The 26,347-nt window shown below is 42.9% G+C and overlaps 2 protein-coding genes across 8 annotated transcripts; one reads left to right on the top strand and one right to left on the bottom strand.

The window, feature by feature from the left end:
- The first annotated feature begins 150 nt into the window (after positions 1-150).
- On the top strand, positions 151-23,839 carry LOC129860658 (homeodomain-interacting protein kinase 1-like). Of its 7 annotated transcripts, none has more exons than XM_055931284.1 (18): positions 151-465; positions 951-1,717; positions 1,846-2,037; positions 5,303-5,484; positions 5,704-5,827; positions 6,026-6,145; positions 6,368-6,454; positions 6,660-6,841; positions 16,914-17,064; positions 17,186-17,390; positions 17,701-17,819; positions 18,074-18,202; positions 19,147-19,313; positions 19,763-19,900; positions 20,080-20,241; positions 20,472-20,674; positions 20,836-20,969; positions 21,255-23,839. In XM_055931284.1, the coding sequence occupies exons 2-18, from the start codon at positions 953-955 to the stop codon at positions 21,636-21,638; spliced, it is 3,444 nt and encodes a 1,147-aa protein (XP_055787259.1). In that variant the 5' UTR covers positions 151-465; positions 951-952; the 3' UTR covers positions 21,639-23,839. The 7 variants fall into 7 exon arrangements, with proteins under 7 accessions (XP_055787259.1, XP_055787255.1, XP_055787254.1 ...); XM_055931280.1 differs by having other exon boundaries at positions 19,144-19,313; XM_055931279.1 differs by having other exon boundaries at positions 6,368-6,460.
- Positions 23,840-23,884: 45 nt separating this feature from the next.
- Positions 23,885-25,753, bottom strand: LOC129860660 (coiled-coil domain-containing protein 42-like). Its single transcript, XM_055931287.1, has 3 exons — positions 25,566-25,753; positions 25,248-25,448; positions 23,885-24,605 (listed from the first exon to the last, which is right to left on the bottom strand). The coding sequence occupies exons 1-3, from the start codon at positions 25,701-25,703 to the stop codon at positions 24,432-24,434; spliced, it is 513 nt and encodes a 170-aa protein (XP_055787262.1). The 5' UTR covers positions 25,704-25,753; the 3' UTR covers positions 23,885-24,431.
- Positions 25,754-26,347: the final 594 nt, after the last annotated feature.

Here is a 26,347-nt window from a genome sequence, read left to right as displayed (position 1 = left end):
GGGAACATGATTACTGAGCAACATCAGAGCATGTGTGCAGCGTGTCACAAAGCCGAAACCTCGTGATTTGGCAGAGTTAGAGAAAGGTTTTCTTTGATTTGGACTAAAGAATGTGGGCTTTTATTTTGAAGGTTTCCTCATTACTATACAAAGTGGCGTCATCATTTGTGCTGCTGGCATAGTAATACTAGTGATGGATCATGGTCTCTCCTGGTGTTTTTGGAATTAGTTTGTCATTTTCTAGCTAGCTAGGTACCTCCAAATTATATGATGTCGTGTGATATCTCCGTAGCTAATGTAACTATGATGTTCCGGTTGATGGTGTGAATGATGTCGCGTCAGAGGAGAGATCTTCTGCATGAATCTCGCCGTAGCTGCAGCTAGCTAACACTTCATTAGACCAAGAACAATGTGGCCTGCTGTTTCGGGAAAACGATCGGAACTGTGGGACTAAACCAAACACAGGTGACGTTAATCTGTTTTTGTTTTACATTATGTTATTTTCCGGCTGTTGACAACCAGTTTTCCATAACATTTAGCTAGCTATAGCTTCCTAGGCTGCTTGGCTGCTGCTTTGTTCCGCAATAAAATGGCTGGCGCCGCTAGCAGAATACTGATGCTCTACTACAGTTTGTAAATGTAGTTCACTTGGTATGAGTTGTCAAGGTGATTTCATTTAAATTGATTTCAACTGTTTGATCTATTACAACTATGTAAGACAACTAGCTACTTAACACCAGCTGTCAGTTTATGGTGATTGTCCCGTGTGGTTCAGTTGGTAGAGCAAGACGCTTACAACGCCAGGGTTGTGGGTTCGATTCACACGGGGGACCAGCATGACACATTTATGCACTCACTACTGTAATTCACTCTGGATAAGAGCGTCTGTCAAATGACTAAAATGTAAATGTAAAATGCAATCATCTCTATTTGCCTCCCATTTTGTGTAGACATGTCTTCCGAGCTCCAGGTGTTCTCCTCTCCCTCAATCTCCTCCAGCGCCTACACTCGCTCCAAGAAACTGAAGGTAGAGAACAGTGTGTGGGATGTGAGCAGCCAAGTGGGAGACAACAACAACAGTTACTACCAGCAGCAGGGCCCCAGCCAGGGCAATGGAAACACATCCTCCCCCTCTTTATCAAGTTTCAACCCAGCATACAACTCCTCCAACTCCAACCAGGGGTATCCATCAACGGGGGCAGGCTCCCGGGAGCAGACGGTCGTACGGGCGGCAGACAGCACCGGCAGCGTCCGAGGACCACCTTCCTCTTCATCTTCCTCCTCTTCCACCAGTTGCCTTGTCAAAGATGCCGCATCATCCTCCCAGCCAGGCGACCTATACCAAAATCAGTACGGTAACAGCCTGAAGAGGAAGAGTGAGGAGGTAGACAGCAGTGACAGTGTTCAGATCCTGGAGGAGCTCTCGGCCCCTGTGCTCTCCAACCGCACAGCTGCTGGCGGGGGGACCACCACAGCCCAGTCCATAGCACATTCCACCTCCACCACTAAGAGTAGTACCTCCCACAGTGAGGGGGACTACCAGCTAGTGCAGCATGAGATCCTGTGCTCTGTGTCCAACAGTTATGAGGTGCTGGAGTTCCTAGGGAGAGGTACATTTGGTCAGGTGGCTAAATGCTGGAAGCGTGGCACTAATGAGATTGTGGCCATCAAGATCTTGAAGAATCATCCCTCATATGTCCGGCAAGGTCAAATTGAGGTTAGTGTTGTATCACTAAGCAAAAGTGACTTTCTTGTAAGCTTTAACCAAACATTTTGTAAAAGTTTGGGAGGAGAAAGAATAATTAGAAATATAATAGAACACATCTGCCCTTCTCCACTCGCCAGGTGAGTATCCTGAGCAGACTGAGCACAGAGAATGCAGACGAGTTCAACTTTGTGCGTTCCTACGAGTGTTTCCAACACAAGAACCACACCTGCCTGGTGTTTGAGATGCTGGAGCAGAACCTCTATGACTTCCTGAAGCACAGCAAGTTCAGCCCGCTGCTACTCAAGTCCATCCGGCCTGTGCTGCAGCAGGTACCATACAGTCCATTATATGCTTTATTATCCATATGGGGAAAATAGTCTTGAACACTTTTTCAGTACTGCTGTTGACTGTATGCAAAATAACACAATACATTTTGCATTACCCACTTGACACACACATTGATACATATATTGCACGTTACCCATATCATACATCTATCATACAGCCACATACATAATATATACACTCTCCTATGTATTTATTTTGACAGTTTTTATTTATTTATTTTACCGTTATTTTACCAGGTAAGTTGACTGAGAAAACGTTCTCATTTGCAGCAACGACCTGGGGAATAGTTACAGGGGAGAGGAGGGGGATGAATGAGCCAATTGTAAACTGGGGATTATTAGGTGACCATGATGGTTTGAGGGCCAGATTGGGAATTTAGCCAGGACACCGGGGTTAACACCCCTACTCTTACGATAAGTGCCATGGGATCTTTAATGACCTCAGAGAGTCAGGACACCCGTTTAACGTCCCATCCGAAAGACGGCACCCTACACAGGGCAGTGTCCCCAATCACTGCCCTGGGGCATTGGGATATTTTTTAGACCAGAGGAAAGAGTGCCTCCTACTGGCCCTCCAACACCACTTCCAGCAGCATCTGGTCTCCCATCCAGGGACTGACCAGGACCAACCCTGCTTAGCTTCAGAAGCAAGCCAGCAGTGGTATGCAGTGAAGCTATACATTTTAATTTGGCTCTATACTTCAGCATTTTAGATTTAGTGTTTTTATAGGAGGCTACAGTACAGAATGTTACCCCCTTTTCCCCCATTTTTTTCCCATACCTGTTTTAGTGTTTAAAAATGAGTGCACTTTAGGTATCTAGTCCCCCCCATTTGAAGGTGTCATAAGTATTTGGACAAATTCACTTAAAGTGTATTAAATTTCGTCAAAAGTTTTGTATTTTTCCTCCCAAGTGGCGAATTGCAGTGCTTAAGGCGTCACTACAGCCAATTGTACGGTGTTTCCTTCAACACATTGTTGCGGCAGGCTTCCGGGTTAAGCGAGCAGTGTGTCAAGAAGGAGTGCGGCTTGGCAGGGTTGTGTTTCGGAGGACGCATGGCTCTCGACTTTCGCCTCTCCCGTGTCCGTACGGGAGTTGCTGCGATGGGACAAGACTAGCTTCCAATTTGCTATCATAAAAAAATACAAAATAAAAGTTTAGTATTTGTATTTTATAGCACGCAATGACTACATCAAGCTTGTGACGCTTGGATGCATTTGCAGTTTATTCAGGATTATACATAATAATGGTAGCATCCACATTAATGTAGAACTGTTCAGAAATATATATTGTGTTCTTATTTAAAGTAGAAGTGACTCCGAAATGACACAATGCATTATATGTTATTCATTTCTATTGGCCACAACATAATCCGAAACAAACAAAACAAACTTTAAGCATCCAAAAAGTTTGTAGAGTCACAAGCTTGATGTAGTCATTGCGAGATGGGAATATGGGACCAAATCAAATTGTATTTGTCACATGCGCCGAATACAACCGGTGTAGGCCTTACAGTGAAATGCTTACAAGCCCTTAACCAACAATGCACAATGCAGTTTTAAGATATATATTTTTTTTATTATATATGTCTTAAAACTGCATTGTGCACTCCCCACAGTTTACAATTGGCTCATTCATCCCTCTCCTCTCCCCTGTAACTATTCCCCAGGTCGTTGCTGCAAATGAGAACGTGTTCTCAGTCAACTTACCTGGTAAAATAACGGTAAAATAAAAATAAATAAATAAAAAATATAAATACACATACTTATATAGACATACATACTTTTAAAGAATATACCTTTATTATTCCCTGCAAACCCTACCACCCTTCCCCCAATTGGAGTAAACTAATAAACACTTAGGCTTCTACCTTCAGTTTATACATCTTATACACATTTTACAGACACAATCTATTTTACAATAGTTACATTTTGTTTGTTTTTAGTCCTATTTCTGATGTCCATCCACTTTGATTTCTATTTGTAACTGTGCTATTTCACAAAATCTCTGAACCTATATACATTTTACAGACCCCGTATGTTTTACATTGGTTATCTTGTTATTAGTCCCACCCTTCAGCTCCATTCAACACCTCCCATCTATTTCTCAACATCATCTATTTTGGATTTCTATTTGCCATATATTTTTATTCAACTGTGCTGTGATGTATCACAAAAGTCCTGAACCTTTCTATTCTCATAGCTTCTACAGATTGTACATTTAAAAATAAACATTTTTGCTAAAATAATAATTATATTATTGATTGATTGACTAGGGCTTTTCAAATCACCCTTGTCTTACCGGAGGCAGCTGTTCTATCTTGCAGATGGACCGAAAACCCAGCCAGCTGTATGTTATCCATGTCGTCGTTCAGCCACAACTCAGTGAAACATAAGTTATTACAGTTTTTAATGTCCCGTTGGTAGAATATCCTTGATCGGAGCTCATCCATTTTGTTATCCAAGGATTGCACCTTGGCTAATACGACTGATGCTAGAGGGGGTTTACTCACTCGCCTACGAATTTTCAGAATGCACCCCGCCCCCCTTTTCTCCGTCTTTTCTTCACACAAATGATGGGGATTCGGGCCCGTTCCCGAGAAACAGTATATCCTTCGTGTCGGACTCGTTAAAGAAAAAATCTTCATCCATTTCGAAGTGAGTAATCACTGTCCTTATGTCCAGAAGTTATTTTCGGTCATAAGTGACGGTAGCGGCAACATTATGTACAAAATAAGTTACAAACAACGTGAAAAAAATCACAAAATAGCACAGTTGGTTAGGAGCACATAAAACGGCAGCCATCCCCTCCGGCGCCATTCTTACACACGGGACTGCAGGTATATAATGAGGCCAACCCAAGAACAGTTCAGCAATGACTAGATATATAAAGTGCGTTCATTTCTAAAAGTTAAACAGATATGTATGAAAATACCCTAAATAAAAGGTGTCATTCTGTACTGCCGCCTCCTATGAAACATTTTGTCTCAAATCCAAGATGCTGGAGTATAGAGCCAAATAAAAAGTTATGCTTCACTGTCTGAATATTTCTTTTTATTTAACCTTTATTTTACTAGGCAAGTCAGTTAAGAACAAATTCTTTACAATGACGGCCTACCCTGGCCAAACCCGGACGACGCTGGACCAATTGTGCGCCGCCCTATGGGAGTCTCAATCACAGCCGGATGTCATGCAGCCTGGAATAAATATGTAGGGAGTGTATATTTTACTCTCTTGTGTGTCATCAGGTGGCCACGGCCCTGATGAAGCTGAAGAGCCTAGGTCTGATCCATGCTGACCTGAAGCCAGAGAACATCATGCTTGTAGATCCTCTCAGACAGCCCTACAGGGTCAAGGTCATCGACTTTGGCTCTGCCAGCCACGTCTCCAAGGCCGTGTGTTCCACCTACCTGCAGTCCCGCTACTACCGGTGAGTGTCTGACTGTCTCATGGGAGGCACAAGCATAGAAATAGAATTACTGGAACAGGCAAAGCCCATCAGACCACTGCAATTTACTTAAATGGGGATATTAGTTTTAGTAATTATATTTCTATGGGCACAATCTGAGTCCCAGTAGCCCTGGAGGATGTATTGCAGGCTCAATGTACAACTATGGACATGTCCAATGGTTTGTGTGTGTTATTACAGGGCGCCAGAGATCATCCTGGGCCTTCCCTTCTGTGAAGCGATCGACATGTGGTCTCTGGGCTGTGTCATGGCTGAGCTGTTCTTGGGTTGGCCCCTTTATCCCGGTGCCTCAGAGTATGGTCAGGTCAGCAGCAATTATTCTACTGTCAGTGAGACAATACACTGTCATCCATCGTTGACATGTATTTGTTTCTTTCATTTTGTAGTTATAGTATCTAGCATTTTATACAGTATTGTCTTTAATGCAATGTGCGATTGTTTGTATTAAAAAAGCAGCGCTCATAATACAATCTCTGATTTGCATTTCCCTTGGTTGCATCAGATCCGGTACATTTCCCAGACCCAGGGCCTGCCTGCTGAGTACCTCCTGAGTGCAGGCACTAAGACCAGCCGCTTTTTCAACAGAGGCCCTGACTCCAGTTACCCCCTCTGGAGGCTCAAGGTACAGTATATGGCAACAGAACATCTCAGGGTTGTTGATATGTACATACTTTGTTCATGAGTGTAGCTAGGCCTGTATGATACTGTACTTTTAGTTGCATGTTATTACTGGTTGTAACTAGTTTCCAATTTATTACCATATTATTACTCCCTTATTCCGTGCAGTAATGTGTAGTGCTACTGTACATAATAGTTTTCTGCTGTATTTTGCTTTTGTCTGTAGACACCTTCAGAGCATGAGGCAGAGCTGGGGATAAAGTCAAAGGAGGCGAGGAAATACATTTTCAACTGTTTGGATGACATGATGCAGGTGAGGGTGAGCAGGTTACCATTCATTCTATTAAATAACTCACTCCTGTATTTGATGTCTTAATGTTTTCGTATTATGCTAATAAATTGGTTTGTTTCATGTCATAAATGTATTTGATTTCTTCAGAGGAGACTTAATGTTTAAATTTGAGTAATTTAGCAGACATTCTTAGCCAGAGAAGGCAACTTTCTGTGTTTTGTTGCAGGTGAACATGACTAGTCTGGTGGGGACTGACGTCCTGGCAGAGAAGTCTGACCGGAGAGAGTTTATTGATCTGCTAAAGAAAATGCTAACGCTGGACGCAGACAAACGCATTACCCCCATGAAGACCCTCAACCACCCCTTCGTCACCATGACACACCTGCTGCACTTCCCTCACAGCTCACAGTAAGTAGAGTCAGAACTAGGGCTGTTGCGGTGACCGTATTACCGCCACACCGGTGGTCACGAGTCATGAAGGCAGTCAAATTCTGGTATTCAGCACTCTATTTTCCCTCTAATCACTCTGACATCAATGCAAATGTATTCGAAAATCTAATCAAACACTTAATGAGAGCCCATGAGCGCATGTGCTATATTTCTATAGGCTATGCAATTGCGGGAGAAAACCGAGTGATGGCCGCTAATAAAAAGAGGAGGATCCCATCAGCCTTCTATTGGCTAGGCCTACTATATTTATTTCTCAACTTTCCTAATATTAAGCACATTGCTTATTTACAACAGGAGTATAGCCCACCTGGTTGGCATGAAAATAAACCACGGGGAAAAGCGTCCTCCATTCGCTATTTAAGTGCATAGATAACATGCATTTTTTTTCCACGCTGCCCCTATTTTGATACAGGTGCATGATAATGGTCTTCTAAATCAAAACAAATATCACACACATATTATTTAGTATATGTAATGACAACATTTTAAATAAAATAGTCTGATGGGGGACTATTAGCCTAAGACTTGTGAATTATATATTATCACTTGTGAATGATGCCCAGCATAAGAAACAATGCCTTTAAAAAAATATATATATTGTTTGAATTATAGTTGCACACCTAGCCCATAGGCCTATATGTTTTAATAAGGTTTGTATCACAACTAAAATGGCAAAATAACTTCTTAAAATTAAGCACATTAATCCGCTTTACAACCGGTGTAGATCCTAACTGGCATATAAACTCAGCAAAAAAAGAAACATCCTCTCACTGTCAACTGCGTTTATTTTCAGCATACTTAACATGTGTAAATACTTGTATGAACATAACAATATTCAACAACTGAGACATAAACTGAACAAGTTCCACAGACATGTGACTACCAGAAATGGAATAATGTGTCCCTGAACAAGGGGGGGGGGTCAAAATCAAAAGTAACAATCAGTATATGGTGTGGCCACCAGCTGCATTAAGTACTGCAGTGCATCTCCTCATGGACTGTACCAGATTTGCCAGTTCTTGCTGTGAGATGTTACCCCACTTTTCCACCAAGGCACCTGCAAGTTCCCGGACATTTCTGGGGGGAATGGCCCTAGCTCTCACCCTCTAATCCAACCTCAGTGGGATTGAGATCCGGGCTCTTCGCTGGCCACGGCAGAACACTGACATTCCTGTCTTGCATGAAATCATGCACAAAACGAGCGGTATGGCTGGTGGCATTGTCATGCTGAAGGGTACCACATGAGGGAGGAAGATGTCTTCCCTGTAACGCACTGCGTTTAGATTGTCTGCAATGACAACAAGCTCAGTCCGATGATGCTGTGACACACCGCCCCAGACCATGACAGACTCTCCACCTCGATCCCGCTCCAGAGTACAGGCCTCGGTGTAATGCTCATTCCTTCCACGATAAACGTGAATCCAACCGTCACCCCTGGTGAGACAAAACTGAGACTTGTCAGTGAAGAGCACTTTTTGCAAGTCCTGTCTGGTCCAGCGACAGTGGGTTTGTGCCCATAGGTGACGTTGTTGCCGGTGATGTCTGGTGAGGACCTGCCTTACAACAGGCTGGTCTGAGGGCTTGTAGGCCTATTGCGAACAGTTGTTGTTGCCATCCTGTACCTGTCCCGCAGGTGTGATGTTCGGATGTACCGATCCTGTGCAGGTGTTGTTACACGTGGTCTGCCACTGCGAGGACGATCAGCTGTTCGTCCTGTCTCCCTGTAGCGCTGTCTTGGGTGTCTCACAGTACGGACATTGCAATGTATTGCCCTGGCCACATCTGCAGTCCTCATGCCTCCTTGCAGCATGCCTAAGGCACGTTCACGCAGATGAGCACAGACCCTGGGCATCTTTCTTTTGGTGTTTTTCAGAGTCACTAGAAAGGCCTCTTTAGTGGCCTAAGTATTCATAACTGTGACCTTAATTGCCTACCGTCTGTAAGCTGTTAGTGTCTTAACGACCGTCTCCAAAGGTGCATGTTCATTAATTGTTTGTTTATGGTTAATTGAACAAGAATGGAAAACAGTGTTTAAACCCTTTACAAAGAGGGTCTTTGGAAGTTATTTGGATTTTTACAAATTATCTTTGCAAGACAGGGTCCTGAAAAAGGGATGTTTCTTTTTTTACTGAGTTATAAGCAGCGCGTGAGTTTCAGGTTTGGGGAAGCTAATTTAAACTATAAAAATACACGTTTATAATAAAATCATTACATGCATAATTGCATTTGTGGTCACTTTTGATAATGGTGTTTTCCTGCTATTGGAACATTTGCACTTATAGCCTACTACCATGTGCGCATTGCTGCGCTTATAATGTGAAGAAATAGCTTAATAGTTTATCAACATTTTAAGCTAAATGTTCTGATCTGTTGCGTCAGCCACATTGCATAAACATTTTTGGGGGAATGCTATTGATTGTATTCATTTGGGATCTATCGCATCCCACAACTGGCCCAGGCTGTTTGGAATATTTATTTCTTGCACAGAATAGAATAGGTTGACTTTTGTACTATGGGGAATAGTAGATTGACATAGACTAGTGCTTTTGCTGTTTGTTAGGCCGACTCATATTGTTGGCTGACGAAAAGTAAATGTGGACAGTTCATCCAATATCTTCAATATGCACCTCGGAATTAGATAAGGATGAGCGCAGTTGCGTCCCCGATGTGTCTGTCTTAACTTGTAGCCTGTGAGAAAGACCCGATCACGTGATGGAGAGCCGTGTGAGTGAGAGACACTTCGATTGCGCAGCACACTCAGGGAGAAGGGCACAACGCAGCACTCCGCGCCGCAAAAGGCATTTATTTCAAATGCAATTTTACTTCAGAAGCTGTAAGATTCATTACTTACCAACAGCTGAAAATCCCAATAAAACTACATTACTTTTTGAAGCTAGCTTTGTCTAACAACACTATCATGAATCTGGCAAAGAAGTTTTGAGGGTCAGAGTGCAGTATTTTAGTTTCGTAGCACAAACGTTTTCAAGCAAGTTACCTACAGGCCTGCCCGGGAAAGTCCAGGGGATTCCCTAGCAACACGTGCCTCTGAGGGAGGCAATGTCTGCATTGAAATTCCCATGATTCAATGCTAGGTTCGGACCAAACAGCTAGTGCGACAGCTAAAATGGGCCTGTCACTAGTTACCACAGCCAGAAAGTCAATGACCATACAATAAACATTTATGAACAAAAAGCACATTTTTGTTGTCTCAATTTAAGGTTAGGCATAAGGTGGCCTCGTTGCGAACCAGGCTTCCCTAAAACAGGAAGCCTGGGGAAGTTCAATGGCAGAAATCATCAGCAATCAGTCCGATCCCGATGTAAATCAGTGATGCCTCGCAACAACCATTCAAATGCCTTGCTTGGGTGGAGCTCCAAAGGTGCTCACCAGATTAGTGCTGTAGGAGCAACAGTACGTGAGACTAAAAATGTAAACAAAACAAGGATGTGAAAAAACATTTTAGAATGTTTGCAGCACATTGGTTTTCACAGCATTTCTGTATTATTTAGAGATGAGCTGCAGCAAGAGCGGAGAAATGGTCTACAATGTTGGCCCTATCGATATTGTTTATTTTGACGTTTATGAATTGATATTTGGCTGTAAAGGGTAGCACGAGGGACAAGTAGCTATCCACAATGAGGTTTGTTTTGAGAAAAGTCAGCTAACCTTGTTAGCTACCTAGGTATAACTAACTAGCTAGCATATTATTGACCTAAAAGGTTAGCCATGTTAGCCCTGTCGCTATCTTATCCAGGGTCTGTGATACAGCACAGGCTTGCTCTATATGTCTCTATCTATGGGAACTGCAATAATGTTGCTAACATTGCTAGAATGAATGAAATAAAATGTTACCTGTATTGGGCATCTCCTGTAGCCTAATTGTCATCTCCTTATTTTCATACTGTACCTAATTTACAAGGGTTGGATTTGTGCAGAATTGTACGTCAGCACTTAAAAGGCATGTTCAAAATCTGGTACAGTGGCAAGAAAAAGTATGTGAACTCTTTGGAAATGCCTGTATTTCTGCATAAATTGGTCATAACATTTGATCTGATCTTCATCTAGGTCACAACAATAGACAAACAGTCTGCTTAAACTAATAACACACCAACAATTATGTTTTCATTATATGTCTTTATTGAAGTACACCGTGTAAACATTCACAGTGCAGGGTGGGAAAAGTATGTGAACCCTTGGCTTTAATAACTGGTTGACCCTCCTTTGGCAGCAATAACCTCAACCAAACGTTTTCTGGAATTGCGGATCAGACCTGCACAACGGTCAGGAGGCATTTTGGACCATTCATCTTTACAAAACTGTTTCAGTTCAGCAATATTCATGGGATGTCTGGTGTAAACCGCTCTCTGAGGTCATGCCACAGCATCTCAATTGGGTTGAGGTCAGGACTCTGACCGGGCCACTCCAGAAGGTGTATTTTCTTCTGTTGAAGCCATTCTGTTGTTGATTTACTTCTGTGTTTTGGGTCGTTGTCCGACAGATAGCATAACATTCTCCTGAAAAATGTCTTGATAAATTTGAGTTCATTTTTCCGTCGATGATAGCAAGCTGTCCAGGCCCCGAGGCAGCAAAGCAGCCCCAAACCATGATGCTCCCTCCACCATACTTTACATTTGGGATGAGATTTTGATGTTCGTGGGATGTTTCTTTTTCCCCCACCATATAGTTTTGTGTGAACCTCCCAGACAACTCAACTGTAGTTTAATCTGTCCACAGAATATTTTGCCAGAAGCGCTGTGGAACATCCAGGTGCACTTTTGCAAACTTCAGACGAGCAGCAATGTTTTTTCGGGACAGCAGTGGCTTCTGCTGTGGTGTCCTCCCATGAACACCATTCTTGTTTAGTGTTTTACGTATCGTAGACTCATCAACACCGATGTTAGCATGTTCCAGAGATTTCTGTAAGTCTTTAGCTGACAGTCTAGGATTCTTCTTAACCTCACTGAGGATTCTGCACTGTGCTCTTGCAGTCATCTTTGCAGGATGGCCACTCCTAGGGAGAGTAGCAACAGTGCTGAACTTTTTCCATTTATAGACAATGGGTCTTACTGTGGACTGATTAACATCAAGGCTTTTCAAGGTACTTTTGTAACCCTTTCCAGCTTTATGCAAGTCAACATTTGGTAAGCTTAAGTCTTCTATCTCTTTTGTTCGAGGCATTGTTCACATCAGGCAATGTTTCTTGTGAATAGCAAACTCATATTTTGTGAGTGTTTTTATAGGGCAAGGCAGCTCTAACCAACATCTCCAATCTCGTCTCATTGATTGGACTCCAGGTTAGCTGACTCCAAATAGCTTTCCGAGAAGTCATTAGCCTAGGGGTTCACATCGTTTTTCCAACCTACACTGATTGTTTAAATTATGTATTCAATATAGACAAGAAAAATACAATAATTTTTTGTTGCGACTTAGATGAAGATCAGATACAATTTTATGACCAATTTATGCAGAAATCCAGGTAATTCCAAAGGGTTCACATACTTTTTCTTGCCACTGTATATGCTTTGCGTCATACAGTGTCTACTGGTATCATTTTCTATTGAGAACATACTGAGTGTGTAAAACATTAAGAACAGTCTCAATTCGTCGGTGCATGGACTTTTACGAGGTGTCAAAGCGTTGGACAGGGATGCTGGCCCATGTTGACTCCAATGCTTCCAACAGTTGTCAAGTTGGCTGGATGTCCTTTGGGTGGTGGACCATTCTTGATACACACGGGAAACTGTTGAGTGTGAAAAACCCAGCAGCATTGCAGTTCTTGAAGCAAACTGTTGCGACTGGCATCTACTACCATGCCCTGTTCTAAGGCACTTAAATATTTTGTCTGAATGGCATACTTACACAGTCCATGTCTCAATCGTCTCCAGGCTTAAAAATCTTTCTTTAACCTGTCTCCTCACCTTAATCTACACTGATTTGAAGTGGATTTAACAAGTGACATCAATACGGGATTATAGGCTGACAAGGTGAAGGCTATGTCATGGAAAGAGCAGATGTCGTTAATGTTTTGTTCACTTCGTGTATAGCTCAACATGTAAACAACGTGAGTTTAGCTGTTCTCTGCTTTAGATGACAGATGGCCAGTAATGCCATCATACTGTAGGCCTCCGGATGCATTGGCGATGCATGCCATTAGATAAGCTGCAAAATGGATTCACATAGCTCATTTGTATTTATTATGGATCCCCATTAGCTGCTGTCAAGGAAGCAGCTACTCTTCCTGGGGTCCAGCAAAATTAAGGCAGTTTATATTTTTTTAAACTTTACAATACATTCACAGATTTCACAACACACTGTGTGACCTTAGGCCCCTACTCCACCACTACCACATATCTACAGTACAAAATCCATGTGTATGCATGTGTCTGTGCCTATGTTTGTGTTGCTTCACAGTCCCCGCTGTTCCATAAGGTGCATTTTTATCTTTTTTTTTTTTGAATCCAATTTTACTACTTGCATCAGTTACTTGATGTGGAATAGAGTTCCATGTAGTCATGGCTCTATTTAGTACTGTGCGCCTCCCATAGTCTGGTTTGGACTTGGGGACTGTGAAGAGACCTCTTGTGGCATGTCTTGTGGGGTATGCGTGGGTGTCCGAGCTGTGTGCCAGTAGTTCAAAGAGACAGCTCGGTGCATTCAACATGTTAATACCTCTCACACATACAAGTAGTGATGAAGTCAATCTCTCCTCCACTTTGAGCCAGGAGAGATTGACATGCGTATTATTAATATTAGCTCTCTTTGTACATCCAAGTGTCAGCTGCGCTGCCCTGTTCTGAGCCAATTGCAATGTGGTCAAGTCCCTTTTTGTGACACCTGACCACACAACTTAACAGTAGTCCTGGTGCAACAAAACAAAGGGCCTGTAGGACCTGCCTTGTTGATAGTGCTGTTAAGAAGGTAGCACAGCACTTTATTATGGGCATACTTCTCCCCATCTTAGCTACTGTTGTATCGAAATATGTTTTGCCTGTGTACAATCCAGGGTTACTCCAAGTAATTTTGAGCACTTTTCTTCTGGGATGCTTACTTGTTTACATTGCTATACTGGGAAGCTTAGCAGAAGAAGATATGCTCATGTTATTGCAGGGTGAGCTGCACACAGTGGACTTCCTCCTAGGGCACACTGCCTCAGTGCTAACAGTATAAATATGGTTCATAGGCACATGATTACTACATACAGGATCAGCAGAGGCATTCAGGGCAGTTAGAGGGACATGATTTAGGTTACTTACTTTGTGTCTACCAACGCCCCTGGTGTAATGTACATTTGCTGAAGCATTATGACAACTCTGCGTCACAATGGTAGGGATTAGCTGAGCTGGGCTTTGAAAGGATCCAGGAACCCGCATTATTTGAGTGGATCCCATCCTCTTTATATAACGTGTTTTGTTTCCAAAAGGTATCGAAAGATTGTCAACAAAAGTTAAACCCATTGAGCTGCAATTGTCCCGTAGCCAGCTGTGAAGAGAATGAACGCTTTAGCAGGATTCTATGACACGATTCAAAGAAGGCACAGGGCCAGATATGATGGGTCTTTTGTTAGTGTCTAGCAGAGTTTTGCTGGGTGGCCAGCTCTCGGAAGAGTCTTGTTGGTACCAAACTTCTTTCATTAAAGAATGATTGTTTTTGGGGACCTTCAATGCTGCATACATTTTTTGGTACCCTTCCCCATATCTGTGCCTCGACACAATCCTGTCTCGGCGCTCTACGGACAATTCCTTTTTGGTTTCATGGCTTGGTTTTTGCTCTGACATGCACTGTCAACTGTGGGACCTTACATAGACGGGTCTGTGCCTTTCCAAATTATTTGTAATAAATTTGCAAACATTTTGAAAACCCTGTTTTCGCTTTGTCATTGAGGTATTGTGTGTAGATTGCATATCATTTAAAAAAATCTATTTTAGAATACCAAATGATGATGTGTACTATATTACATGTTGGATCAATAACTTTTATATTGTTGTGTAGTTTACCAGTAAAATGGTCTGACGGTGATGTGGACATACTCTGTATTCATATCCCGAAAGAAAGACATGATCTCATTACAATACATTTTTATAGAAAGTTAGCAAAAATCGATAAGATCTTGCTACCGTGGAAAGGAAAATACCTGTTTATTTGTGATTCAACTCTTCAGTCATATCCCAGTTTACCTATTTGCTTATGGCCTTGTCTACACCTAGCGACTTGTGTTTTTTAAATTATATGAGCAAACAATATTCCCTTTTATTAGGAACGGCAAGCCAGACAAAATTAAACGTGCATATTTATATGATAAATATGAATTCGGAGGGCAGAAATGATTCAATATTAAAGCATTAGACCTCTCACTAAAGGCATCAGTCATTCAAAAGTTATACTTAAATCCAAACTTGTTCTCTAGCAGATTAGTTAGAATGCCTCACCCCATGTTCAAGAATGTTTTTTTTCCCTTTGTTCTGATTACAAGCTCTGGTTATTTGAAAATGAAATCTCCAAAATATCACAATTTTAAAACAAACCATAGGAAGTTGGTTGCAGTTTAATCTACCAGAAAAGACAGAACAAATCTTACTACAACATATTATGCTCAAACTCAAATGTATTTTTTTATCAATTAGTGTGTATATATTTTTACCCCCTTTTTCGATCTTGTCTCATCGCTGCAACTCCCCAACGGGCTTGGGAGGCGAAGGTCGAGTCATGCATCCTCCGAAACCCGCCAAACCATGCTTTATGACCCGGAAGCCAGCCGCACCAATGTGTCTGAGGAAACACCGTTCAACTGACGACCCGAGGTCAGGAGTCACTAGAGTGTTTTGAGCCATGTAAATTATTATACAAAGTTCGACTAAAAACAACAACTAATGTACAATACTGTGTCCGTAAAGTGTATATAGGTTCATACCTTTTGTGAAACAGCACAGTTAAAATTATATATGGCAAATAGAACTGGATGATCTTCAGAGATAAATGGGATGGGTTGAGGGTAGCCGAAGGGTGGCATTTAAAAACAACTATTGTAAAATACATTGTGTCCGTAAAAGACTTCTCGACACATTATAAACATAAGTGGTGTTGTCCATTAGTTTACTCCAATAACAAGGGGTTAGGGGAAGGTAATAAAGGAAAATGTAAAAAAAAAAGGGGGATTGGAAATGAGGCAGACAATTACATTGATGGAAGCTACAATCTATCTGCAGTATTAAAGGTGCTCTACCCCTCTTCAAGATATCTTCAGTGGTAGCAAAGCACAGCCAGCAGCCATGTGGACGTCCTGAATGGAGACAAGGAAAAAAGGGTTTGTCACCAGAACATTTTAGAACATGTTGTGACGTTTGACTTTACCTGCGTCATCTACTTTCAATAAATATAAATCGCAGACTGTTGGCAACACTTGCTAACTTGAAAACGACCACTTGAAACTAGCATAGCAACAACTACCTGGACAGAAAACAGTGACGCACATTACGCACAGCACCCCTTCTATAAGCGTTTTGGGGGAGGGTTCTTGAAATGTAAGATCCAATCTAAATCTTCCTCTTCCAGTGGACCATTCAAACTGTTTTTGCGATACAAAATTCTCTAGACCTCCAAGGGAGACGTGACAACAACTTGATTTTGGAGGTATTGCAACGTGAGACTAGGCATAATGTTAGCAGTGTGGTTAAGGTTTTGGTTAGGTTTAAAATCAGATTTTTAAGATACATTTTAGAAGGGGGGGGTTAAGCCATAATTTTGACTTTGTGGCTGTGGTAACTAATGACAACGTTAAAATGGCTGTGAAAATAAAGAAAAGATTTCAGCCAATATAAATGTGGGTACATTTGTGGACAACATTCTAACTTACTCAACCTTTACGTTCTATTTGATTTAATATAAAACATTTTGGCATAGAGCTCTTACACACAACAGTCCAGGATTAGGGCAGCTTTGCAAATCTTGTTCTCTTTTATGATTTTTCCAGGCCTCCTGTTTACCTTGCTCCTTTAGAGTTACATGTGCCTTGATAAATATTATTATTTTTCAGTGTGAAGTCATGCTTCCAGAACATGGACATATGCAAGCGCAGGGTCAGCGCTTTCGAGAGTGGAAAGAATCTGTTTTCTAGCAACAACAATCCCAGTGCAGCTACAAACCTCACTGTTACATTTAGCAGCCAGCTCAACCAGCATAACCAGGTGAGAAACGAATGCCTTGTATTGTCAGACTTTCTCAGGATGTCCTTTCAACACGTAAATAATATTGGACAATACATTGTGATGAATGGTTGGTTATGTCGTGTTATCCCCACCGTGTCAGATGGCGTCCACCGGTGGCCAGTCACTGTCAGTGAGCAGCAACGTCCCTCTGCTGAACTACCAGCCGGGCCTGTATCAGCAGGCTACTATCAACATCCCAGGTCTCCCCCAGCAGAGTGTCCCTCTGCAGACCAGACCCACCCAGCTATGTGGCCAGGCTGAGCCTTTCCAGCAGACTCTCATCGTCTGCCCACCCACCATCCAGGGTGAGCAGAGAAGGAACCGTATGGAGCAGGGTTACAATGTTAGAACAATAGTTTGTTTGCCTCTCTTGTTGCGCTCGTATGAAGACCAAATTCATGTCGCAGCTAAGTAAATATGTTGTAATGTGGGAGACAACTTTCAGTGGAACATGTTGTCGTAGCCTTATGTGATCTATTAACACGGGATGATCTGAACTTCATAATTTTGATTCCGCCCAATTGTCTTAAATTAGCTGTAATGTCTGTAATCTGCTTCTGCAAAGCTGTATATTCATTACATTGTAACTAATCTACCTCCTTCATTTCTTTGTAGGCCTCCAGACGTCCGGTAAACACTCTGGTTTCCCAGTGAGGATGGACAACGCTGTTCCCATGGGGCCCCAGACCCAGTCCACTCAGCCTCTACATCTCCAGCCTGGAATGCTCACACAGGTACAGCAAGACTGACTGCTGCATGACCACCCACCCACAGCCTGACTCCATGTTTGGAATCCTATGAGTAACTTAGGTGTATCTCACCAGAGTAAAGACAGGATTCATCACGACGTGTTAAACCTGTTTTAACGTCCTCTCCTTTCTTTGGGAATCAATCTCAGACTCTGGTGAAGGGATGTGGCGATCAGATCTGTCCCCCATGTCTAGTTATCTAACCCCTACACCCGTCCCTCAAACCTCCTCCCCACCAGGCCTCCTGCAATCCTTTGATGGTAGCCACTCTGCACACCCCTGTGGCAGGAATGGCCCCTCTGTATTCGCTGCCCCTGGGCTGTGGGGCTGGAAGGCCTGGCCTGCTGGATCAGAGCTCCACCATGCTGGTAAAGCACCAACACCACTCCTGTTGCCCCCGTCTTCCCTGTACCCCTTTCTCCCCCTGACACATTTCAGGGGTGTGCAGAGCATGGGATGCATGTGCTGTTGCTTACTATAGTCTGCGCTTTTGCTTGCAGCGTCTCATCTCTCCCTTTCTCTTCCCTTTCCAAAAATAAGGCTTTTGCATTATTATACAGTGACAGCTGAAGTTTCCGGAAGTTTTGCTGAAATGTAAATAAATTCAACCAAATGTAAATGTGCCCTTCATCGCTGCAACCTTGGGAACCTGCTGTTGATTCAAATTATTAATGCCGTTGCTTTGGTCCTGGAATCGTGCAGCAGACATGAGAAATGCCAGCTGGAATGCTGCCGCTTGCTTATCTGTCATGTTTCTCTTAATAGATTCGTCTGAGTTCCAGGTCTTAAACCAGTGTTTTGAACGTACTTTCTCAGTTCTACAGGACTGCCTTCCAGGACATGTGTGCTTGGCTTGAGAGCATGAACTGTTTTCTCCTCTGCCAGTTGGAGTTCCCATTTTAATAGTGTTTTGATTTTCAATCCTATTTCTTTCCTCGGCAGTAACTATTGTTTAGGTCATGCTTTGGAAGTCTGGGGAACAGAGACCGGTCAATGGATGTTTATTATATTTTTTTCAGTGTATCTTTCTATTCTGAATTTGATCTTGACTCAGTGGGGGCGTGCTGGATGCCTATAACTTTTCAGGTGTGACAGGAGCAGACACCGAATCATGTCTGTCTACAAACTGCATGTGCTCGTCATGCACCTGCATTCTGTGGTGGTCTGACTGTCATACTCACGTTTAGCACAGCATTTTTCAATTTCTCTCAAAACAGACTGTTCAACTTGCAATTGATTTCAGTATTAGTTGTTCGAGAAGCAAACCTACAATAACTCTGTTAATGTCTGTACGTGTGTGTGTGTACAGCAGGGCTGGCCAGCAGGGACCCAGCAGATCCTTATCCCCTCCACGTGGCAGCAGATGCCAGGCATGGCCCTTCACAATCCCAGCCAGAACCAGACACTGGTCCCTGACTCTCCCATGGGAGCCCCTCTCTCTGGTGGAGACAGCTCAGGACAACAGGCCTCACACCGGAGGTGAGTAGTGCAGTGCTGTCCCTCTGGGCTCAGTCACTAAGGACAAATTTACAGATTTTTTTTTTAACCTTTATTTAACTAGGCAAGTCAGTTAAGAACAAATTCTTATTTTCAATGACAGCCTAGAAACAGTGGGTTAACTGCCTTTTTCAGGGGCAGAACGACAGATTTGTACCTGGTCAGCTTGGGGATTCGATCTTGCAACCTTTCGGTTACTAGTCCAATGCTCTAACCACTAGGCTTCCTGCCGCACCATATCACTGACCAAACAGCAGACAGTTAGAGTAATTTCAGAGGAAGCCATTATTTGATATTTAGGCCATTTTTTTGGTATCTAGGTTACAGTATGTGGAGACATTAGTTGGTTCAGATAACTACCCACTTATGCCAGTGTGTTGTACTGATTCCAATATGCTAGGGAAGCTAATTCCAACTTGTTGTGATGCCAGGGGTCGTCATGGCAGTCATTACGATGGCATCACGCAGCAGGACCTTGCACTGGGGCGTCAAGCACCCACGGCCCTCTCCCAAGCAAGACCCCAGCAGGGGAAAGGGTGTAAGGCTCGACATGCTGACAGTAGGGCCAGGTAACTTTCAAACCCAAAAGACACTTTTATACTGTATTGTTCCCTTCCTCACCATGTATGTAATTTATGTGAATCAGTGAGAGCTTTATGATTGACCACTTTTAAATCTTTACATGTTTTAATTACATTGAAACATCTCAGTATACTTTACATGAAAAAGGAGTGCTGCCCCTTTGCAGGCCTGTGTTGTCACTGGAGCAAGCTGCCTCTGTGGTCTACAACACCCCTGCCTTCAATGGTGATCCAATCGTCATCTCCGATACTCCCAGCCCCGCTGCCAGCATTATCACCATCCACAGCGACACAGAGGATGAAGATGACAGGAAGTTCCCTGCTGCCGGGTGAGGTCACGTCCTGTGTAATCTCATGCATCCATCTAATGTGCATCCATCTAATTCATGAGACGCTGCTGTTTTGAGTAGCTGAAACCAGCACTGTGTATGACCCTGGCTTTCAACCCCTTCGGGTATGTGTGTCTTGTCTCTCAAGGGGTTTTGGGTTGAAAGCAAAAGATGAATATTTGTTTTCTGAAAATACAATTCTAAAGTAATCTTTCTCTTTTCTGTCACAGCTCTGGTGTTAACCAGCGAGCCAATGTGATCAGCTGTGTGACGGTGCACGACTCGCATGACTCTGACTCGTCGATCAGCAGTCCCCTGAGCCCCAAGCGCCTTGCCACCAACTCCTCCTCGTCCCAGTCCTCCTCCAAGTCCCTTGCCATCATCCTGCCCTCAGTGAAGACTCAGTCTGGGGAGAGCGGGACCCACAAATCAGGTTGGCACACACCTCCAGCCTAGTGTTTCCCCTACTATTGTATAGGTGGGACGGCCTCTAGCTTTGTTGCTTTGGGAACTATCCTGCAACGTCTCACACTAAACTATTCTCACAGCATTAAGTATGTGGGATGTTTTTTTTAATTTGTTTTTGTTTCTCAGATCAACATGTTAATGTTTCTGGTAAGTCCAAGAAGGTGACAGCTCAGCAGTCCAGCAGGGCAGGAGGGGCCTCCAGCTCTGATCGCCATCAGAGGGCCACAACTAGCAGATCTCAACCTCTCAACCTGAGTCAGGTATAAAGCGATATGGTTGACCTCACTTGTCATGTCTTAGGGTTTTTGTTTATCCTCTTGTTATTTCAAGTTTAGTCTCGGGGGCAGAAAGGATCTAAATGCGAGGAGCGTATTATAATGTAGAATTATATTCCTCCCCAGGTGCAGCAGTCTCTGATGTCATATATTCCTCCCCAGGTGCAGCAGTCTCTGATGTCATATATTCCTCCCCAGGTGCAGCAGTCTCTGATGTCATATATTCCTCCCCAGGTGCAGCAGTCTCTGATGTCATATATTCCTCCCCAGGTGCAGCAGTCAATGATATCATCACAAGACAGAACAGGAGGCAACAGCAGCTCCTTGCGTCGTCAGCCCACCTACCCTCCTCCAGTCTCCTCCTACCGCTTGCAAGAGGCTTCCTCCATCTTCACCTCTACCCCTAACCTGTACGCCTACCCTGCCTCTGCCGCCCTGGCTTCTGTCTCTCAGGCCATGGACCAGCTCCACGCCGGGGGCTCTTCTAGACACGCCCGGCCCAGCGGGCCCTACTCCTCCCTGGGGCTCCTTCATGCCCAGGGACAGTACCACCAGCAGCAGCAGCTGGCGGCCCAGCCTTACCCCATCCCCCGGTCCAGCACAGCGGCCTACCAGCTCAGCCAGAGGAAGCTCAGTCAGTACCCCTACCTGTGAGGAATAGAGGCTGCCATAGAAATAGAATATCCTAGATTCTATTTCTGTGGAAAGAACAGCCATCTAGTCCAGCGGAAGACCAAATGGAGACCAAGACTATAAAGGCACAGCACTGCACAAGTTTAGCACAGGCACTATGATACTTAAATACCACTGATATTTTTAAATGTGCAATTTAGTAAGGCCTCGTTTAGAATTATTTTAATAGCTTTGTTCGCAATGTCCTGATTTGAAGTGGTAAATATTTTTCATTCCCTGTTACTTAAATGAAATGCGCTTATGTGCAAGAAAGTCCTTTAAACATTTCTCCTATGTAAAGCCAGTATTTTGCTATCTTTGTTTTTAGAATATTAAGCTTATAAAAGCACTAACCGTGTGTCCTTTGTCGTTATCATGACATTTTATTTCCATGTACTGCAGCTAATCAAATTGTACTAGAATTATAAGATGGTCCCTTTTTATTTATTTGTTTTTATCATTATTTTGAATGTCTACGTATTGCAAATAACGCTGAACAGAGTTTCTCTGTTTCCCGTGTCTGTTGTAAAAGAATACAGATAAAATAATAAGTTTGTCGACTAAATGTCACCTTACCTGAAACACTTCCCTACACATGTACACTCCTCTACGCATTTATTTGGTCAGTGAAGCTAAAACTGTTGCTTTGGTTCTATACTCCAGCATTTGAGATCAAATGTTGTATATGAGGTGACAGTACAGAACGTCACCAGGGTATTTTCATATCTGTTTAACTCTTTAGAAATGAATGCACTTTATATATCTAGTCCCCCCCCCATTTGAAGATGTCATAAGTGTATTAATGGGCGGCAGTTACCCTAGTGGTTAGTGTTGGGCCAGTAGCCAAAAGGTTGCTAGATCAAATCCCCTAGCTGACAAGGTTAAATCTGTCGTTCTGCCGTTGAACAAGGCAGTTAACCCAGTTTTCCTACGCCGTCATTGTAAATAAAAATTTGTTATTAACTGACTTGCCTAGTTAAATAAAGGTTCAAATTACATGTCAAGTTTAGTATTTGGTCCCGTATTTCTAGCACACAATGATTACATCAACCTTGTATGCATTTGCAGTTTGTTTTGGTTATGTTGTGCACCCAATAGAAATGAATGGTAAATAATGTATTGTGTTATGTTGTGCACCCAATAGAAATGAATGGTAAATAATGTATTGTGTTATGTTGTACAACCAATAGAAATGAATGGTAAATAATGTATTGTGTTATGTTGTGCCCTCAATAGAAATGAATGGTAAGTAATGTATTGTGCCATTTGAGTCACTTTTATTGTAAATAATAGAATGTTTCTGAACACTTCTACAGTAATGTGGATGCTACCGTGATTAAGGACAATCATTAATGAATTGTGAATAATGACAAGTGAAGTTGAGGCGTAAAATCATACCCCCCCCCCCCAAAAAAATGCTATTCCTCTGTGGTTTGGGGGCATTATCTTTGTTCAAATGGGACTACATATATAAAGTGCTTTCATTTCTAAACAGAAAAACAGATGTATGAAAATACTCTCAAATAAAAGGTGACAATGTTGCCTGATAAACATTTGATCAAATCCAAAATGCTAGAGAATAAAGCCATATTAAAAGTGTCAGCTTCACTGTCCATATAAAGACGTGGAGGAGTGCATTTTCTCCAGCATGTCACCGAAGCGCTTGTCAAAGGCCCTTTAACACGCGATTCCACACACCAATCACGTGTTCATCTCATCACCACTTTAGGCCTATTGATAGGCCCCTGTAACCTGGTTAAGCTTACTCTTGGACTGAAAAGTATGTTCAATGGAGAACGCCTCCACGTCCAGGAAACCAGCCCTATGTGTTTAAGTCATTCTTAAGGATCCGTTAAGTAGGCTGTCTAGGCCTTATAAGTCAATAGTGTTGTTGATAGTTAGGATCTTGTCATGTGGAATGATGGTGTATGTGAACTTGTTAATGTGTAAAGTAGAAATCCGACTGGGTATCTCACACTAAGTAACCCCAGTCCATTAGACCGCATTGCAAATGTTGATATTCAGTCAACCTTGAATTGTGTTGAATCCAATGATGAGACATGAGTATATGAATAGCTGTTGGATATAAGAGTGAATGGTTTGTGACATGGTCGTTCATACAATCTTACTATGTGAAGTGCTACATGGAACACACTTTAATCAATATATTTAGATGGATATTGTATTATTGCCAACTGGTCAATCCCAAATCACCCCCCCCCCCCCCCCCCCCAAAATACACTATCCGTGTCTCAAAAGATCTTTATTTTTGATCTGATCAGTGCAATAATACTTTTTGTTGACAAGCAAAGGGCAATGACAATATAGTATAGCATCTAAACTTTCAAAAACAGCTATATTGATTGATGCGGATCATCTATTTGTGTCCGGTTGGCCCTGGCTGATCTGGCTTGTTCACCTCCTCCCAAATGCAGATCAGATCAGCTAGGAAGGTCTGGATCTGTCAAAATAAGTCATATTAGTTATATGAACACGCTGGTCTAGTGGAAATGCCCTCTGAATACCTGACAGAGTTGATGAATGAGTAATAGAGGATTCACAATTTATGCAAATGTCTAGTCAATATGATATGATATCCGCTATATATTCTGGCAGATGAAAGAAATCCCTGTGATCAGAGACCGGTAAATTATGCATCAGAGCACAATGGTCACATATCAGGATGCGAATCATTTCTACCCCCCTATGATTTATGCCCTATGATGCACTATGTGCTGTGATTTCATGAGTAATGAGTCGTGAGTTAACAGTACCCTAAAGTACCTTCTCCAGCTGCTTAACAGTGTCCTCTGGGGAAATAGGTGATTCTCCAGTGTCTTTCGCCCTCTTGCACACACACTGGTACAGATTAAGAGTGGCCATCTTGATTGTGCCCAACAGCAGTGTCTTCTTTGCAGCTGTGTTCTGAATGTGGGCCCATCTCGATTCCTGTATATCAAGAGAGAAATGGTCATCCTTTGATCAGACTCTTAGTTCCCTTTGAGGACACTCAGGGCTGGTGTCCCGAACACAAACTGAACATGGGAGGTCCAGGACTAGCTTTATTAAGCTGTGTCTGGGAAACTGTCCCTCAGAGATCAATCACTGTAAAATACCCATAGGGAGCGTGATCATCTCATGTCTCACCCAGGTCATGCCCTCAGCGCGGGCCTTGTCCAGCTGGCTCTGTAGCTGGGCCAGAGTGTTGTTGTAGTGCAGCAGGGTGTCATTGCTCTGCTCTGTGAAGCGGGCCAGCTGGGCTCGGGCGTTCTCCGTGCTGTCCTGGTTCTGCTGGGTGGTCCGCACCAGGTCCTCCCGGGTCAGCATCAACGTGTCGTAGCGAGACATCACCTGTCTGGCCTCCTGAAACTGAGATGCACAATAGGAATTCCAAATCAACCCCTAACCCCTACGGTTTAGGCTCTTGTGTAGACCTAAGAGGATGGGACAGGTGTCAGCAAGATGACGCCACCAATATATTGCTTAGAGCTATCCAATCTGGTCAGATACAAGTGGCTAGGGATTGGTTTGTCTGTGAAGGCCAGTCAAATCACACACTACCTCAGAGTTCTAATCCTCACTATGACCTACCTGTTCACTGGCCTGTACCACTTTATCAAGGTAATGGGGATATATGGCATTCTTCTGCACTCGTTTCTCCAGACGGTCCCTCTCTTTGACGAGAGCTTTCATCTCCTCCTGGAGAGTGAGCAGGTCCACCTGCTTCTGATTGGTCAGTTCCTTCTCTCGGCCGGCCTTCCTAACAGCTCGACATCGTTTCACCTCGTTCTCCTGAAATGAGGTCACGAAAGAGCATGAGCAATTCATCTCAAAGTCTGACTGATGGGCAGACTACAGGACGGGGTCAATAGTTTAGTCTAAAGTGATGTTCAGAAGCTATGACGGTACCTTCAGAAAGTTGTCAAATTTCTGCAGATATTCCTTCATCTGGCCCTTCTTCTCTATGAGCTCATCCTTGCGGATTCTCAGGGCTCTGAGAGTTGACTCAAAATCCTGAAACCCAAACAGAATGTAAAGTGAGACCATATCATACAGGAGGATTGTGTGGAGACTTGACTAAGAGGATTGTACTAATTCGTCATTTAATTTTATTGCCAGGAATTGTTGGTTTGAGGTACAATGAGACAATTAAAAAAATACATATGTATTTCACCTCTCTTTGCAGCGTCATAGCATTGTTGACCTCCATGGCCTCCCGTCTCTTCTGCAGGAGACGGGAGGAAGGGGCCAGCATCTCATCTGCTGCGGACGTGGCCTTCCTGTCAAAATGGTCAGTGGGGATTGACTATCTTATTTCTTCTTAACATAAACCATGAGCCTTCTGCTACTGATAATGTTGTGTTTGGGTAGGGAGAGGAAAGTAATACATTAATGGAACAGATAGAAGCTGCTAACATTTTAGGACAAAAAGTTCCTAACGTCAAGGTTAAATGTCATATTTCTACTCACAATAGCTGGTCTCGAAGGTTCTCGCCAAAATAGCTTTTGAAATAGTCTGACAAATTTACAGACATGTTTATAATCTACTAATAATATTTGGTCATAAATAAGATAATTGATCATTCAAGGCCTAATGTTATTGTTTTTACTATTTCTGTGGGTGGCTGTAGAAAGCCAATGCGGTTCACAGAATTTTGAGTCAGAAAATAACAATGGTCTCATAGCAACTA

Source organism: Salvelinus fontinalis, chromosome 8, assembly GCF_029448725.1.
Source record: "Salvelinus fontinalis isolate EN_2023a chromosome 8, ASM2944872v1, whole genome shotgun sequence".
Taxonomy (NCBI): domain Eukaryota; kingdom Metazoa; phylum Chordata; class Actinopteri; order Salmoniformes; family Salmonidae; genus Salvelinus; species Salvelinus fontinalis.
Note: the sequence above shows the minus strand (reverse complement) of the source record. Positions and strands in the feature narration are given on the sequence as shown.